Source organism: Sturnus vulgaris, chromosome 4 (genome assembly GCF_052056855.1).
Source record: "Sturnus vulgaris isolate bStuVul1 chromosome 4, bStuVul1.hap1, whole genome shotgun sequence".
In the NCBI taxonomy this organism is placed as follows: Eukaryota; Metazoa; Chordata; class Aves; order Passeriformes; family Sturnidae; genus Sturnus; species Sturnus vulgaris.
The window spans coordinates 70,375,918-70,394,290 of NC_142246.1; the positions used below are offsets into that span (position 1 = coordinate 70,375,918).

General features: G+C 41.2%; 1 protein-coding gene across 1 annotated transcript in view; it reads left to right on the top strand.

Annotated features, from left to right (window-relative positions):
* Positions 1 to 16,195: 16,195 nt before the first annotated feature.
* Positions 16,196 to 18,373, top strand: part of TRPC3 (transient receptor potential cation channel subfamily C member 3) — a 32,380-nt gene continuing 30,202 nt past the window's right edge. Inside the window, exon 1 of the mRNA XM_014886615.2 lies at positions 16,196 to 16,698. Coding sequence (XP_014742101.1) covers positions 16,475 to 16,698 — 224 coding nt within the window. The 5' untranslated portion in view covers positions 16,196 to 16,474. The remainder of the gene's footprint in view (positions 16,699 to 18,373) is intronic.

Below are 18,373 nucleotides of genomic sequence, written 5' to 3' on the forward strand. Positions count from 1 at the left end.
TGTGACTAAATAATATATTTTGTGTTCACTGTATTGCTACTGGCTTAGTTCTAAGAAATCAAATGGGGTGGCTGGTTATGGGGTTCCTTTCCATAATTACCTGTGGAGCGTGAGGAAGTTAACTTGGATACAACAAATTTGGTTAAAAAGATGATTTTAAAATTATCTTTTATAATATTCATTTCTAAGCATAAGCATCTGGTTCAACTGCTGCACATATCTGTAATACTGTAAATATTACATAAGTGCTGTAATACAGAGCAGTTTATAGGAAATACCTGTGAAGGATCACCTACTCAAACATTATCAGTATTCCTTGTTTAATTATTCTGAATGTTCCTCCCATTCACTGGGCAGTTCCTAACTTTGCAGTGTCTGAATTTCTTTTTCTGAGAGTTAATTCACATCATACACATAACTCTAATTTGGGCAATTAATTCTTTCTGGGTTCCCATTGCTTGAAATACTGAAGCAGATTAACAGAAACCAGTTCCTCAACATTTGAAATATGTATATTTTCAACTTTTATGGGAGACTACAAAGAAATTTCAGTAGGTACTCTTCCTATCAGCAAATCTGCAGCACTTTTAACTTCGTATTTTTATCTGTTAGTACAACATTCTAATTTTAAAAGCAACTTCAAAGAGTTTTCCCCAAGAGATTTCTCCTCAGGTACCTCAGTAAGATGTTTCTCTGAAGGAATCTCATGAGAATTTGTATAGCAGGCATGGTCTATTAGAAATTAATTTAAAACATTTTCCAGGATGGAGCTGCATTCTAGCAGCTATTGATGGTTCAAGTAATGCTCCATTATGTCACCAATGAACTGTCTGATTGTACAGTTATTTTTCCTTTAGTGTAGGACCTGACCCTCTAACAAAGCTTTGACCCTTCTTAATTTGTGGGGCAGTATAAAGCTTGTCTTTACTAACTTCATGATGATATTACTTCTCACCTGGAAACATGAAAAGTGAAGGGAAATAATCTGTCATTTGCTTTCTCATTGCACTTTTCATGGAATTGCTGGTAGGAAATCTGTAATGCCAATGATTTTTCAAGTGCTCTCATCTTTCTCAGGATTTTAATGGAATGTGGTTTCTTTTTCATCACATACATATGCAGAATGGGTACATCTGGTGAAGGAAATAAAATTGTGATGAAAATAATTTTATCACTTCAGAAAATACCTGTTTGCCAGAGTGAGATTCACATGAAAATAACACCTTGCTAAACCTGATGACAAACCCCAAAGAATGCATTCTCTTTCCATACACCAGCATAAAGAATATTCTTTTCCTCCCAAAACTTACACATGCCCTAGGGGAATGAATAAAAGCAGAGAATTGTTTTATTAGTACCTTCTACTCCCTAGTACCTTTGCAGGATCTGCACCATTAGTGAGGACATCATGGAAGAAGCTGGAGTGAAGGAGGTCAGAGGAACTGTATAGCAAAAGCTACATTATTCCTCCCTTACAGAGGCTCTAAGACTCTCTGCTCCAATTTCAATTTTTCAATTTTCCTGCTTCTTTGTTCCCAAAGGCACATTAAAGAAGGGGGAGCATTTTTTCTGAATAACGAGTGATCATTTCTTTATCTGATTAGGGCTTGCTACACTCCAAATTAATTAAAAATTAAAGGGAAAAAAAGGAGGAAAATAATTATTTTAGCATTGTACAGTGTTGAATACCTTGCACAACACAGCTGCTTGGCTGTGTGATTTGGGATGACTTCTCTTGGCTCTTGCTGCTGTGGGCATGTGAAGAAAGCCTCAGCCATGGTGGTTTGGAGCAAGCAAATGCTCAGGATAAAGCCTGAGAATTTTCTCCTCCTCAGGATAAAGTTTGGGCAGTTCCTTGGGAATCTGAGCCAAGGTACTGCAGGTCCCTGTTCTCTGAGGTAAGGCTCCTTTGGAACAGTACAATATGCTCTTTGAGGTGTTTTGTTAATAGCATCCAAGCACGCAGGTAGCACGTAGCTCTCCTCCCACAAAGCAAAATTACAGGAACAATTAATAAAAGGTCTCCAATTCAGGGGATTATTCTGCCTGTGACTTAAGCCTGAGGAGGATCATTATCACCAGCCAGCAGAGGATCTATAAATAACCCACAGAGCTGAGTTTAAAGCATTAGCTTAGCCTCTCAGAGGCAATTCAGAGCATTGTCTAAGTGTGGTTTGAGGCAAATATTATCGTAAAGCAACTTATTGTTTTACTTCACAGCAGCAAGGAAATCAGCATTTCTTCTTATCAGGACAACTGACATTATTCCAGCCCATCACCAAGACTTGTGACAGAACAAGGAGAAAGAATGAGGCAAAGCTGCAATTCCCCAGCAAGCACCTTTTCTCAGAGAAGGGAAGGGGAGGATACCCTAAATCTGAAAATGCTGATTGATAGTTGTGGAAATGGGCCCGGTCCACCCTTCATGGGCAGGCAGAGCAGGAGCAGCAGGTCAGGCTCCTCTTGCACACCAGGTCCTGCAGAAATGCTGTTTTCATTAAAAATTTCCTTTGTGTGTCCCTATAAAGGCTGTGCACACGTTCTGTCTGGCCAAGCATTTTGCATCTCCCTCAGCTGGCTGGTCAGGAGATGAGGACTTGCAGGCTTTATCAGATGGTGAAGTTATCATGAAGTTAATTTAGTTTGTGCATTCAACCCCATGCCTGGTGATGTGCTCCTTGCTTTAGTGAAAAAATGTTGCATGCCTGCCAGTGAAAACATAGAGTATTTTTCTTGCTAAAACAGTGATATTACCTCCAGAAGTGTTGATAAATCCATATACAAAAGCAAAGCAGTCGAATGCCATGCTGCTAGAACTATGATCCCTTAAAAATAATGCTTGAGTAGGCTAAATCTTCTATTTTTATCAATTCAACATTATTTACTTATTATTAATGGCTACAAAAATGGTTTTATTATTCTTAAGAACATGCACAACCTCTGTTCTGTCTGTCTAAAGATACTGAAGCAGCCTGATAGTTCCCTAACTTATGAGTTGCAGCCAAGGGGTAACTGGGCAGAAATAAAATGGATGTCCCATTCCTGGAAGGGTTCAAGGCCAGGTTGAACCTTGGTCTAATGGAAGCTGTTCCTACCCGTGGCAGGGGGTTGGAATGAGGTGATTTTAAGGCCCTTTCCAAACCAAACTATTCCATGATTCTCTGCAAAGTGCCTTTTTCTACATGTCAAAGCTGTAACCACTCTACCTGGAAAATAGAAATATAATAGTCCATCCAGTGTGAAAATAATTCTTTATGTACCAGCCTATGGAAATAAGTGGATAAAGTGTGAGGTCTTTGTAGGAAAACTGTCCTTGAAGCCTGTGATTTTTCAAAAGTTTGGGATGTTAAGGTGCCAGGGCTGCACTCAGAATAGGTCAAATTAGATTAGAATGGTTTCAGTCAAAAAATCCATTTTTGATCTACACATTGCACAATAAAATTAAAAATTAAAGTAATAAGGGAAATAAGTTAACAAGAGCTTACTTAGCATTGTCAGGGCCCTGAGTGCACCAAGTGAACAAATGACAGAGTTCTCATTTTGTAAATTAAATCTATTTTTTCATGGCAAGGGAAATATAATTCTAAAAATTCTAGCTTTCCAACTACATTTTAGCAATAAGGAGATAATTTACAGAATTTGTGGAATCTGCATTGTTGGACATGCCTATGAACAGGCTATACAAATACCTGTGTGAGTTACTACACCTGATCCCAGAGAATAGAATTTATGGCTGGGATTATGCATGGTTCTACAAATCTGTGGTTTCACAGACCTCCATTGTAGCAAAGCAGATTTTCATTTAAATGTGGTATCCCCTAATCAACTCCTGCCATATTATATTATTACCTTAATGGTTTTGTGGGTAAGAAAGCCAGATGCATAATTTACAAGTTGTTTTGTACACTAGTAATGGATGTAAATGAATATACATTTTCCACAATCTGAGTATGAAACTCTCATCACATTTGGCCAACCCATTGACCTTGCTGTCTCAAAAGGCAGGAGAGGAAATGCACTTTAAAAGCAGCCAGACTAAGTGGAGTGACCTGTACATTTTCTGTATTTCATAATCTGAAAGACCAGTTGTATTTACTGTTACTGCAATCACAACACAAAAATTTATTCCCAGAAGCATTCTCTGGAATAGAGCACAGTGACTGCTAATACAGCAGCAAGATGGCCAATCCAAATTCAGAGCAAAGGAGCTGGGCAATGACCCAAATATATTTGCCTGAGCTGTGACTTAGTGAATGAGAAATGAACATTTTGGTTGGTTGAGAACAGCTCCTGCACAGAATGTTGCCATATCCCCAGCCTGGCCTGATTTTAGATGTATGTCAAAGTCCTTTTTTATCTCTGAAAATTAATGAAAATTATTTAATTTCCCATGCACAGATAAAGAGGTATGCATCTTTTATATCAGCTACTATTTTTTGCTTTTTTTGCCAATGCTTTACTTAAAAGCTCATAAAACTAATGGGTTTGTTCTAATAAAAAAGAAAGCCCTTGAGACCTCATATTCCCTGGCTGCACAGATGAGGGCAAGCTTCTCATAAATCCCTTCAAGCTGAAAGATGTAGTAAAACTTAGGTTTTACTGTGTTTTGGAAGCCAGGAGGCATTTGTGCAGCACCAAGGGATGTACCTGTTTACCTCCATGCTCCAAAGAAACACCTTCAGAAAGCAGCAGGAAACTTGAGAAGAAACCTCTTCATGTAACTCTCTTGGCTTCTTACTCACTATCTTCTTTGCTACCTCCACTTTCAGGGTTCTCAGAGATGACTTCAGTTTGTGCCCAAGCTGTCATCAGTGTGAAAAACTACTACCTGGCTCATCATTTTGCAGCTCTCACAAAATCCTGACTGTCCTGTGGCAGGGAAGTTGTTATTTGTGACAGCTTGTGCCTTTTCAGTGTCTTCTCTTGCTGCTTGCTGTAAAGGGAAGAAATTAGCATCATCTCTTTACAGCTGCCAGCTATGACTGCTTTTGAAAGCACTGCCAAACCTTTTCTAAGGTGCTGGCAGATCATCTGGCCCTAAACTTGCTATGAATTTAACGTTTTGAGTAGTGGGTACACCACAGCAATTATGTATGTTCTTTAAGCTCTTTGAAAAAAAAAATGAAGCACTCTGTAAGCATTAAACATCTGTTCATATGGCAACACGAGCATTCCCAGGTGAGTGCTTGCACAACACTGAAAGGTCTGAAATGAAAACACTTTTAAGATGCACGAAATTCAGGGGTACTCAGGTCTCCTTTCTGCACTTTGCCCACAGGCCCTGCTAAGCACTGCCCACTTGTTCACATCACTCTGACAAGTGAAGCTCCTTGGATGAGTTGGGATTACCAGGAAGGAGGAAGCTGAACACTGCAAGCTTTGAACAGAAATCCAAGGTGGCTTTTGTACTTGGGACCTCTCCACCTTTTCCCTTATGTCCTCTACCTGTGTTTTCCCAGCATCCTTCCCCAAGGAAGTGTCCAAGTCTGACAGGAATCAGAGGAAATCTTGCAGTAACCCTTTTGGCATTTAAATCCCCACTTCCAGCAGTGGATTCTGGTAGGGCTGTTATCTCAAAGTTCTTACCATGCCTCTAATGTGTCTGTGATAATACAGAAAAACTCAGATAAAGCTGATAAAGCAATCCTTTTCAGACCTTCCCCTTTCTGACCATAATTTACCTCTTGACCCCGTGTAGGTGACTAAACTGGAAAGCCAGTTAGATTGTCTTGTTACATTCCCTAATGCAGATATTTAGAGTGACTCTTTGGAGGAGCTGCTCCTTTCCCCCACTGATACATAATGGAGGTAGGAAGGCTCTTAATTCATTACTTAATTTTAGAAGTTATACAGTGTGATAGTCTTCTCTGCTCCTGCTATGGCTCACTGCAGGATGTTCACCTGAGCTCTGAGGCAATTTAATAATTTTGATGGAAATTGGAGGGAGATGGATTTTAAAGGCTCTTTGCCTTTAATACTGCAATAGTTTCCTGGCTTGAAAAAATGACATGCACAAATCCACTGTGTTGCTGCATGTAGTCCCCAGACAACAGCAATGGTGTTCAGCCATGGAAAATTATTTACTTGGACAAAGAAGAAAGGTTCCAGGGTAGCTTTCTAACAAGGACAAGACAGAAGCAGGTAAAATACCTAATTACTCTCAAGACAAGTCCCTTTATATTTAGGGAGAGCATTTTGTAGCACTAATGGGCAGCCAGGCACTAGATGCCCTGCCTTGCCCTTTTTCTAAGGGTGTGGACCTGCCACAAAGAGGGCACAAAGATGATGTCATTCTGAGATACTTATCCATTCCAGCCTTGCCTTTGCCTGTAAAAAGGTTTCAATGGTTTATTTGTTGGGGTTTTTTTTCTTTATTTCTTAATTCTGGCTTAATTCTGATAAGAGGTTTCATGGCTGTGGGCTGGGTAGGTTTGTTGCATTACACTGGCTGAAAGGTTATAAAGACAGCCAATTGTATCTCTGGTTTCCCAAGATTATTCCCTTCATTTTACCTGGAAGTACTTCTCTCACAAAGCACCACACTTCTCAGCCACACAAATTTTAACACCTTCCATTATTATAATATAATAATGTAATTAATAATAACATTAAATCATGTGTCTCATATAAATAAATCTGTAAATCAGAGTGATGCACCAAATAACCAAGCTACATAAAATTAATGAGTTTTAACAGAAATCATGCAGTTTGTAATTTTTTTTATATAGGGAAGGCTCAAGAATATATACATTTACTTTCAATCCCAAATTTGTGTCTGGAACAATGTCCTCTGCCAGTCAGTTTTAATAGAAACACAGGATCTGCCATGCTCCATTAAGCCCATGATCCATCAAGTCCAATATTGTCCCCTCTGCTTGGCAAATGCAAGATGCTTCAAAGGAAGGCAAATTGTCCCTCATGTACTTGGCCAATTTTTCAAATTGAATAGTCCATTGTGCAAAAGCCACTCCATCCTTCATGTCAAGTCTCTGTCCCATGTGGCTGCAAACGTTAAAGTAATCAAATGGCATGAATGACCCAATGTACCGGTTTAATATTTTAATAACATTTAAGGCTGTGTTTATGCTCTGGTTGGGTCTGTTTCTCTTGAACTGTCAACTGTTTTTGTGCACAATGTTGCTCACATTCATTCTCATTACCTCTCCCATTTCTATTTCAATTCAGCAGCTGAATAAATCAATAGTATCCACAAATCTCCACATTTTTGTGCCAGTATTAAAAATTCATTTCTGATTTTAAATAGACGTTGTAGAGACAATAAGAGAATATTTCTATTAAACAGCAACAAACAGGATGCACTGGTCTGAGCCTTGCAGGAGTGCTCCACTGAATTTTCCTCATTTGAATCATATTCTGTTGCTGCTGAGCTAGGTCCAGATGCCTCAGTAAGAACTACTGATAATTATTGCTGCATTGCATGGGGATGGCAGCAGAGGGAAAAGAGGAAAGATGGGCAAAGTAAAGGAATATAAGCAGGGAATTTACATGGGAACAAGCAAGCTTTCAGTTCCTTGGAACACAAAATTTCCTACTTATTTTTCTACATGGGATGTACAGTCAGGTCATACATCTCACTATGTGACAGGGATCTTTCAGTTCGTGCAAGTCAAGGGCATCTTTGTGCCTTGTATCTGGAGTTTATTATTTGTGGTTTCCACAAAACTGGATGCTGATTATTTAATTGGCTCAGCATATTTAATCTAATAGGGCTGCAGGGAGACACTGCTCAGGACAGTGTCTAGCAGTCCTTCCAGGATCTAATGAGCTGTGTTGTGTTAATTGTGGGAATGTCACAGGGAGAAGAGGGCATAAATGCTGATACACTCATGCTCAATATCATACACACTTTGATACACTCTCAATATCTACCTGCTTTCTGTGGTGATGTCACCTCTGAAGATGGGTGAAACAAGCTCTTGCCTCCTCCTCAAAATATTTCAGCCATTTCCTATTCATCTCACTGGTTTAGGGACAAGTCAGTGTATCATTCTTGGCCTTTTTTACAACTTTGCTTTTGTTCACAATAATTTTCACACTCTCATTTTTACAATCCAAATGTAAACGTCAGGAAGTTTGTGAGGCTTTTGAAGTTTTCTTTTTTTAAAATCTAATACTGCAGGTTAGTTATTTTTTGTTGATTACAGGTGTAAAAGGGATTTTATTAATTTGAGAGCAATGCAAATTTTGAAATGCTTCTGTAAGTCTTTCAACATACTGGTTTTACACACAGGATGTATACTTAATGTATATTTACTCATCTGATTTTAACAAGCCCTTGAATAATCTTTGGATCTCTTCAAATGAATTCTGTGCCCACATCAAAGTCCACAATGGACCAGTTTTCCAAAATCTCTGACTTACCAGGCACACATTTCTATCAACAGCTCTTCCATCAGATAAGGAAACCATTTGTATCACTTTTCCCTTATGGACTAATTTTGATGCTTAGGATTTCAATTTTTCAGGGCTTACTCTACCTCTGGTTATTCAGATGAATTTCCTTTGAGCTTTCTATTGGTAAGAAATCCCTGTTAGCTGAACCTGGAAGCTGAGGGGGTGGGATTCCTAGACAAAGCCCTCATTGTTGCAGGCAGTTTCCACATAGCAGCTCTGGTAATGTAATGAAAAATACTGAGGGAGATGGAATTACCTCTATTATAGGCATATAAATGCTTCCTGCATGAAAGACACTTCCTTGTGTCTGTCTGTCATGTTATCACAAAATACTTGGCTTTCTACTGGAGTTCTTCTGCTGAATAAGCACTTCAGGTCTCATCATCTGAGTTTTAATGGGAGTTGTAGTTGCAGTTTACTCCTAAAAACCAGGACATGGATGTTTTAAAAATTAATGTAACATGTGAGGGTCTCCTGAGTTTTACCTTTTCTCCTTAATTTGTCTGAGGTACCAGTTCAGCTGGACTTGGCTCTGCTCTGAAATCCTAGGAAGATTTGCCCCAGCTTTTCATGGGTTACTGTTTCTGCTGAAAGGTGAATATGAATCTCAAACTTCAGTGCAAGTTATTGCAATGGCATTGATGGAATTGACATGAACTCACAAAAAAAAAAAAAAAAAAAAAAAAAGACAAGAGCCTTAAAGGTCTTTTGCTTTCCTTAATTTGGAAAGAGAAGTGGGAAATGTGATGCCCATACCTCTGTGTCAGCACCTGGCCACAGATGCTGGGGTACCACAGGGAGCAGTGATAAAAGGCAGGAGTGTTGAGGTTCCTTTTCCTTATTTTTATCTCTACAAACATCTCTCTTCCCAAAACACATATTAATTCAATGGGACATTACCTGTTATTGGCAATAGAAGAGTTACAATAATTTTCACAGCAAAAGATTTTGTATCTTCAATATATTCTAAATTGCCTGCAGAGAATAATTTATAATAATGTCATATCTCCCTTTTCCCACACTTTCTCATCTTCTCTCTCAGTGTAACAGGAATAGTCTTTATCCAAATATCCTGTTTGCTTGGGGTTTTCTTCTTTTTGTTATTGCACCTCTCAATTGCTAGGAATGTTGGCATTTCCTTACTCCTTTTTATGAAAAGTGGCTTTTCTTACATACAAGGCAGGAAAACTGTAACAGAAGTATATCTAGGATTTTTTTTTTCATTTCATAAAACAGAATATGGGATCTCCAACCTTACAGAACACCTGAACTTGCCATGCCTTAAACATGTTCTATGCTATGGAAAGGCAGGGTGTTGGCCCCTGTGGCTGCTTTAATCAGACTTTAGGCTTCACCATGCCTCTGATACCAATTCTGATTAATTCCTAATGAATGGCTCTGCATCTTAGTTCAGAGGTGAGATGTGGCCTCTTTATAAGAAATTTATTTCCAGGAGCCTTAAGACTAATCCACCAGTTGCCAATATCATCTCCTGCTCCCCTGGGAATGATGATACTCAGAGTGCTCAGCACTGAACAGCATTTCAAGGGTAGGAATTATTTGTTAGAGCTGGAAACACGATTTTTGATGTACCAGATAATGGGGCTTTTTTTCTCTTGGCCCCAAATGACTTTGGAGCTGCACAGGAGGATGTGCTCCCACTCCCAGCATAGCTACAGTGCTTAGCAGCATCTTCCTTTGATCTCCTTTCCCTGTAGCTGTCCATCCCTCTGACTCAGGATGGAAAGCAGGGTTTTGGGATGACCCCCTGAGTTTCTGTCACTCAAACAGAGAGCACCTCTGGTGGAGTGTTATCACCTAGTCCACAGCAGCCTGTGGAAGGAGAGATTACATTTTCAATCAACATTGTGCACTGTGGTATTTACTCCTCTTCCAACCAGAGGAGTTTAATGCTCTGAGGTACAGCAAGTAGTTAGGAGCAGATGGTATTTATCTAATGATGAGATTTAGGGGAAGTAGGCTCTGAACTATGACAGAATCAGGCAATCTTTCAGTCAAAACTGCCAGACACCCTGGACAAGGCAGCTTAGAATGGTGCAAACCTGGATGAAGGATTTTTTCCTCCTCAGGGAGCCACGTTTGTCACTCAGATTTGTCTTTCATACAGTGAGCTGTTTAAAGTTCTTTCTGCCAAGGAGTCACAAGTGAGAAGGTGTCTACAGATTAAAATATATTACAACAAAAACAGCATGAAAAAGCCACTTGTTTCTGGGTTTAAAAATCACTGTGAACTGTTTTTAATTCATCACTTGACCTTTTTGCCTCTTGCTATTATTTTTATTATGTCCTGCTTCCCCTGTTCTCATCCCCACAGTGACTCAAATCCCCCAATTAGAGAAATATCAAATGATGTCCAAAAATACTCAGACTTAATTACTTGAACAGGATGGAAATCATTGATAACTTGCTAAAATAAGAGCTACTCTGCACTCCACACACCCATTGCAACCCTCATTAGTTGAAACACTGGAAATATCCATGCAATAACTTCTGCTATCAACCAGCAAGGGGACAGGAAGGAACATTTCACTCACCCACCCATATTTGAATCACTGTCAAAAAGAAAAATGATTTGTTAAAGATTTTGGCTTGTGACAATAAATGTACTTATCACATGGTTCCCAACACTCAGCTGTAGGCTAAGGTTCATGTTTACATTTTCAAGGAGTATTGGCTGACACAGGGACAGGGAAACCAATCTAAGGAAAAAAAATCCAGCCTTTATATAGAAACGATAAGGAAACCTTAGGAAAGTGAACTTTATAGAGGGTATAAGCTACACACAGTCCCCAGGGCAATGCAGAGATAAGGAAATTGGTTCTGCAGTCCCTTTCCAAGTGGCACTTCTGCTAACTTCTAATTTCTACTAGTAGGACTGAAAAGAGGGGAATAAAACTTCATTTGCACAGACTCAGGATCCTGTGGATTTGTTCAAAAGTGGATTGGGTTTGTCTAAAGACATACCTGGCTTGTCTTATGAAGAAAGGAACTAATAAGCGCAAATATGTAAATGCACATATAGTTGCCACTTAATGCCAAAACCAAAGAGTATTTGTCCATTTTCTCTTTGAAAATGTAGCCAGTGTCTATCTAATGGTACCAGGGGCACTTCAGCAGCCTTCTATTATTATAAAGTAGACCACATAACACCACTGCAACACACAGCTCTGAGGGCCTGGTTTGCAGTAGGTGATTTGAGAGCATTTTATACCCACTCACTTCACACGGGCCTGAATGGCTGCCCAGGGTGCCTGAAATTACAGGCTCAAATCTCAGGAATGTGTCTTTTCATCTCATGTAAAAAGCCTTAAACCATAATATTAGTTCTGAGGCCGAGATCTGCTTACAGATCAGTGACATCACATCACTCCTTCTCTTTCCTTCATGCTGATTTAACCTGTTTAGACTTTCATAGAAGTCCTTGATGTAGGAGCTAAATGTCCTTGAAAACACTGGGTTCTTGGCAAGTAGGCAAATTCCCAGTATGAGGCAAAGAAGGCCAATTTTGCTTTCATTACACTGTTGCTATTCCCACCAACTTTCCCAATTTTTGTGAAAGTAGTACACACACGTTGGAGAAGGGTTCAATGTACTGCACGACCTGGATTCTATTTCTAGCATTACCATGAGTGTCTTTTTGCTTCTCTTCACCCGTCACTTCAAGCAAATAAAACCCAGTTTTGTCTCCTGAGGGAAGGTACTCTTCCTTTTTTTTTTGTTTTTAATAAAGCAGGAAAATAATAATTTGGCATCTAACATACAAAGTTGTTCCACGAGGGAAATTGTTACTAGAAGTTTCCAGTGTGTTGCTGGTTCTTAAATCTAAATCACTGGTTTCAACAAGGAGGTCTTAGTGTCTAAAATACAATTTTCAACAAACAGGTTAGATTTCTTTTTAAATTAACAGTGTTAATGTACCTGTCAGAGAAGTTCTGGTAAGGGATAACGCCAGGACATAATTCCCTAAATGATCTTTTTCACCATCACTTTTCCCAATCTTACTTCAGTGCATATCTACACATTTAGGTGCCTCACAGACCTGCAAGGTCTTATTGCTATGGCAGTTTAGTCTAAAAACCTGAATATATTACCTGATATTTTATTATAATGAATGCTAGCTGTGCTATGTTTTTATATTTCAGATCTTTACCTCATTCATTCAGCTTAAAGAAGCTGAAAAAGAATGGGAGAAAGAAATACAGAACTCATGTTTCTGACAATATTTCAAGGAAATGTATTGCTATGGGTTCTTAGGAGACACTTTGTTTCAATTTAGAAAAGCCATTGCTTGATCATTCCCTTCCAGTTGAAGAACACTGCCAAGGGAAATTTTGAAATCTGAATTGTATACATCTCATAATTTTGAGGACACAAAAATTCTGCCAGAGAGGAATTGGTCCATATAAACAAAACCCCTGATCCACTCCAATTCCACCCTGCCTTGATCAAGTCAGTCTGGTGAAAAGAATGAGGGATTGTATTTTGACTACAATTCCAAATCAAACACGAAATAGTTGTGGCATTAAATCCATGTTCTAAAACAAAATGATGAATAATCTAGTACCTTTAGTAATAAAATACCACACCTACCTGTTATATTGCCCTGTTAGCTGTAACTCTTTGAGGCTTTTCTGCTCCTGCTCTGTCCTCAGGGTAGTATTCCTTCCATTATTTCACTCCTGTCTAAGCAACTTCCAGGAAGCATTTTTCTAGATTAAAATGATATCACTTCCAAACCCTGTAAATCCAAGTCAGCATTCACAAAATGTACTGGATTGGCAGCCTTTGACTGTAAAGTCTTTACCCAGCTGAATCTACAGCCAGCACAAGCTTGCCTTCATTGTTCTGCCTGGCATTTCAAATTTATTCATCTTTTCTCCCTCACTTTCTTCAACTTGGCTACGTTGACATTTATTTTATACTGTGATAACATGAAATATTTTTAAGAGTAAGTATTTAGAACATTGGCATCAATGAAATTATAAACGTTTTCCAAAAAAATGAGCCATGAACAGAAATCGGTTTTCTGGGACATTCAGACCTGACCAGGATTTTTATAGGTACAATTTCAGAACTCTTAGATTTCTCACTTTTTCTGCTGTTTCAAAAGTGCAGCTTCATGCATTTTATTTGTCTGACTCTGTCACTTCAAAGTCTCAACCATACCACCAAGGCACAGGGATGATTATTAAAGTCTTACTGTCAGGTAGGGCAGTGATAGCTGAAGTTGAATCATAGGAGGATTCTCATATCCCTGTTCCAATGGTAGCAGCCTGACACTTCAAACTGTGGTAAATTTTCTATAAACCATTTCACTGTGACCAAGATAATCATCCTACACATTCTAGTTAGAAATATGAATTATTTCTAACACTATAACCATACAAAGTACATTTGAGATTTGCAATGGATTCTTTTGTTGCCATGCTGGCTGGTTTTAGTTTGGATGTCATGGAAAGAAACAAAGGGGAATATTAGACTTAATCTAAACACATATTAAGAACCATGTATTTCAGCTTGGTGGCTCTGTAACAGTATGGAGAGAAAGAAAAAAGGATTTGGTAAATTCTTTTTACATTCCCCTTGTCCTTCAGTACTAAGATTACTCGGGAAATTATCATCTTACCCTTTGAAATGGAGAGATGGATCATGAAGGCTTCTGCAAGGATGACTTCAAATCATCCCTCCAAGGATGAATTCCAAGGTATTATCAGTGACCTGGATAACAAAATAATGGACACTACCTTTCATTATAGGAACAGCAAACCAATCTCTATTACACAATACTCAAATTATGAAGAAACACAGCCCACAGAACACAATTCAAATTAGTGATGGGAGGTGCAATGGAGAAAGCAAGAATAAGACTTTCTTAAAACTAAGAACTCATATTAAAACCATTTTCTATTTCTGAAAAAACCAAACTGAACAAACTTTGATATGTTGAGCCTTGCTCTGAGCATACATTTGTGAGGCAAGAGCATTTCTCATTGACTTTCAGCTGTACTTTTATGTTTTGTTCTCAAGGGAAATACTCAAGGCAATTGAAACTCCATTGCTGTAGCCCCCTGTAATAAAAAGGGACTTTTTTTAGATAAAAAGAACACATTATGGGCAGTACCATTTTTGGAGTCAAAGGATCCCTGCAAGAATACAAGGTTTGAGGCAGGCAGATTGCTGCATGGCTGTGCTCTAAAATGTGTAACACTGATACAGATGTGTAATTGGCTTAGACACCTAGACTGTCTTAAATCAATAACCCTAAGCACTTCAGAGTAGCTGAAGTTAGTACAATAGCTACAGTATATACACAATATACAGTAGCTACACAATATATTCGTTTCTTAGAGAGCAAAATTTGCTCTATTGTGCACATAATTCCACTGAAGCTCAAAGGGCTTTTGCATGTGATGAAAGACATGAAAAACACACTTCCCTAAACAGTTCAAGATGCAAGTTAATTGAAGTGATGAAAACAAAGCCCAATTCTTCCTTCAAAGCTGTAGCTGAGTAAATTATCTCTGTGAAACTCTTGGTTGGCTTTTCCTGTGCTTCACGAGGACAAACTTTGTACACATGGGAAACAACAAAGGCAAAACCGGGCAGGGTACTGAAAACAGTGTGAGCTAATAAGGATTTTACACTAAGACTACCTGATGATGTTCACAAATGAGAATTTCATCTTAGTGGTGATTTGTAGATTGAAAGTCCGCTTTCTCTGAAGTGATTGGAAAGCTTAGATAAATTTCAATTTCAGCAGCAGCTGAATGCAGCTTCATGGAAATTTATACCGATACTGCTTCAAAAAAGTTTACACCAAGAGAAAAATGGCATCTCAGCAGCATGTAGACAATGTAATGGCTTTATTATATATAAATTAACACATGTACTCTATATGTACCTACCATTCTGTATGTTTTGCACACAAAAGCACACAGGCTCTGCCTTGATTTTAAAGGAGTTGCCCTCCTATCACGAAAAAATTTTCCCTGTGAAATAAGGCACAAAAAAAAAAAAAAAAAAAAGCCTCCATAATAATAATGGAAGAGGTAATACGTCTCTGTAAGGCTGAAAGCTTTGTGGCTGGGCTCTATAGAGCATAATTAGTTCTGATTACATGCCATGGGCGCCTCAGCATCCTCCCACAGCTTTTCAGCTTGGCACCACACAGAACTAAAGCACTCAAGCCTAAGGCAGGGACATCTGGAACACTTTGGGAACCTCGGCTCGCTCGGTAAGTCAGTCAGAAGCGCCTCTTTTCCACCTGAAAATTTCAACTTCAACTTATTCCCAGTGTGGGGCTGGGTATTTCTCTAAGCACCTGCCGAGCTTTGTGCAGGTTTGGCCGGGTTTTTTGGGCCATTTCAGGGAGAATTACCTTGCAGCGGGCAGACCCCCGCCTCACGCTGTTACCGGGGGCTCCCTCAGGGCTCGGCGGGCACCTCCTGAGGGCTCCCCTCACGCCCGGCTTGGCGGGAACAGGGCTTCCCTCCGGCCGGCGGCACCGGCGGGCGGCTGAGGGACATTTGTAGCGCTCCTGTGGTGGCAGCGCGCCTCCCCCTCACGTCCCCCCTCCTCTCTGCCGGCCCGTGAGGGGCGGAGGTGGGACGGGAGCGTCCCCTCCTCTCCGGAGCGCCCGCTGCGGGAGGCGGGTGCGCTCTCCATGGCCCCGCTGCCTCCGTGACGATGCTGTCCTAGCGAGGGATGATGACAGGCAGAGGAGGAGGAGGAGGAGGAGGAGGAGGAGGGGGGCAGAGCCGCTGTCGCCGCCGCCGGGAGCCCTGTCTCTTGCTCGCATCCCCGGCACTTCCCGGCTCCCGCTGCCGGGCTGCGCATCTCGCCGCCTTCCCGACGGGCGGCGGGGTGGCCGCGGTTTTGTGGTGAGGGGTTTGTCCTCTCCAGGTGCTCTGTCCCCCCACCGGGCAGGGCTCGTGTCTCCCTCCTCGTCCTCCCGCCTCCTTCCCCGCCGCACACGCTGTCGGACGAGGCCGGCCGGGAGCGGGAGCAGCGGCGGCCGCCGCCTGAGGGGACCCTGACCATGTCGAGCAAGAGCAGGAAGAGCAAGGAGCAGGGGAGAGTGACCTTCCCCCCGCAGCAGGATGAGGAGGAGGAGGGTGCAGAGGAAGAGGAACAGCAGCGCCGGCGCCGCGGCTGGAGAGGCGTCAATGGGGGGCCGGAGCCCCCTCCGCCGCCGCAAAGAGCTGTCAAAACCCTGCGGGAGCCCTACGGATACTACCCGCCCCCCCCTTTTGCCAGCACCATGTAAGTGTGGGGTCCGGGGAGGGTGTTCGGAGAGGACTTCCCCGGAGCCGGGATGCGGCTCCCGGCGAGTTCTGGGCCCGGGGGCGCGTCCCGGCCCCGTCCCGGCCCCGTCCCGGCCCCGGCAGCGCGGGCGGGAGCGAGCGCGGCCGCTTGGCCCCGAGCGCCCTGCGGGCACCGTCCGGCCCCTGCCCGCCCTCGGTCCCTTCCGAGCCCCGCTTCTTCAGGCGTGTGCCGGGGCACAGACGATCCCATCCCTTCCTTTTCCCTTCCAGCCTCTTTTTTCCCCCATGGGTACAAGCGTAGCTGCGGAGAAATTGCTCAGTTATTGGCTCAGCTAAGGTTTAAGGAGCCCATTGCTAATGCATCCGCTTCATCCTTATGTATTTCTTAAATCCATGCCGAGGTAAAACCAAATTCCCCACAGAAATCCGGAACACCTGTGCAGAAAAGCCTTAGCTCTGGAGATGCACCTCATCCTGTTTGGGTGTGCTCTTCCAAAATTTCAGTTTCTTTTCAAAGATGCAATCATAAACACCTATCTATCTAGATATATAAAGAGGTGCCTATTCAACTAGACTTACTGCAAGATAAATGCTTTCCATTTTACTAGTAGGGATGTTAACTTTCTTCTCCCCGACTTGCAAAATGTAGGTTGTCCATGAATTATTCACTAATTTTTATAACACGCTGCAGTTTAGGTAGTCTTAACCTCAGAGGATTGCTTGACTATTTTATATTTTTAGGACAATGTTTAGTTCTTAATTAAATATTTTAATTAGCAGATAGCAAGCCCTGAGTTTTAAGATAAGATATTCAGCATTTGTAGAAGCCTTAATTAAAATCATCCCAGAGACAACTGTAAAATACAGAAATTATTAGGATAGTGCTTAGCATGGGATAACCACAAATAAAAGTGGGGTTTACCATGCCTGTGCAGAAATTCTTCACAAATACCCTGTTCCCAGCCATGTGCACTTTGAATGAATTGGTCTTTCACATGTCTTCAGCTGTCAGAAAGTTAGTTGTGCTTGAGTTACTTGTCTAGACTCCCATGTAGATGATGGAATGGGAGAGGAAATAGCAGTGGGAAAGGCAGCATAGTCATTTATCTTCTTTTTTGGAGGTGCCTGTCTTTATCTGCCATAAAAAGAGACTTGGACACATTATTTTTAGACAGTTCAAGCTGGCTCAGATGAATTATAAGCTATGAATTCTCAGTTTCTGAGTCCCAAGTGTCCTTCCAGAAAGGTTGGCATATTCCTGTGTTTAAGAAATGGGTTCTACACCACGGGGGGATCAAACTGGGGTTGAGTTGACACAGCTATTGGTGTTTGAGCCTGGAGTGAGCTCTGTCTCATGGAATTGCTCCCTGGTAGATAATTCTTGACATCCTGGGAATCTGTGAGCTGGACTGACAAATGGGCTGACATGGATTAATGTAGTAGGAGTGTATTGAACTCTTTGAGGCATAGAGGCAAAAGACACAGAACCGTATTTTCCCTGTTATGTGCCTGTGGTCATCCGTGGGGTAGCAGTGGGATTTTTCTCCTCGAGTGACATTCTGTATTTGGTGCTAATGCCTAAAATCACTGTGCATGTTAATGAGATAAAGATGAGCATCAGCTTGCTCCTGATGTGCTTACATTGACACATGTCAGGCTTTAGCAGGCACACA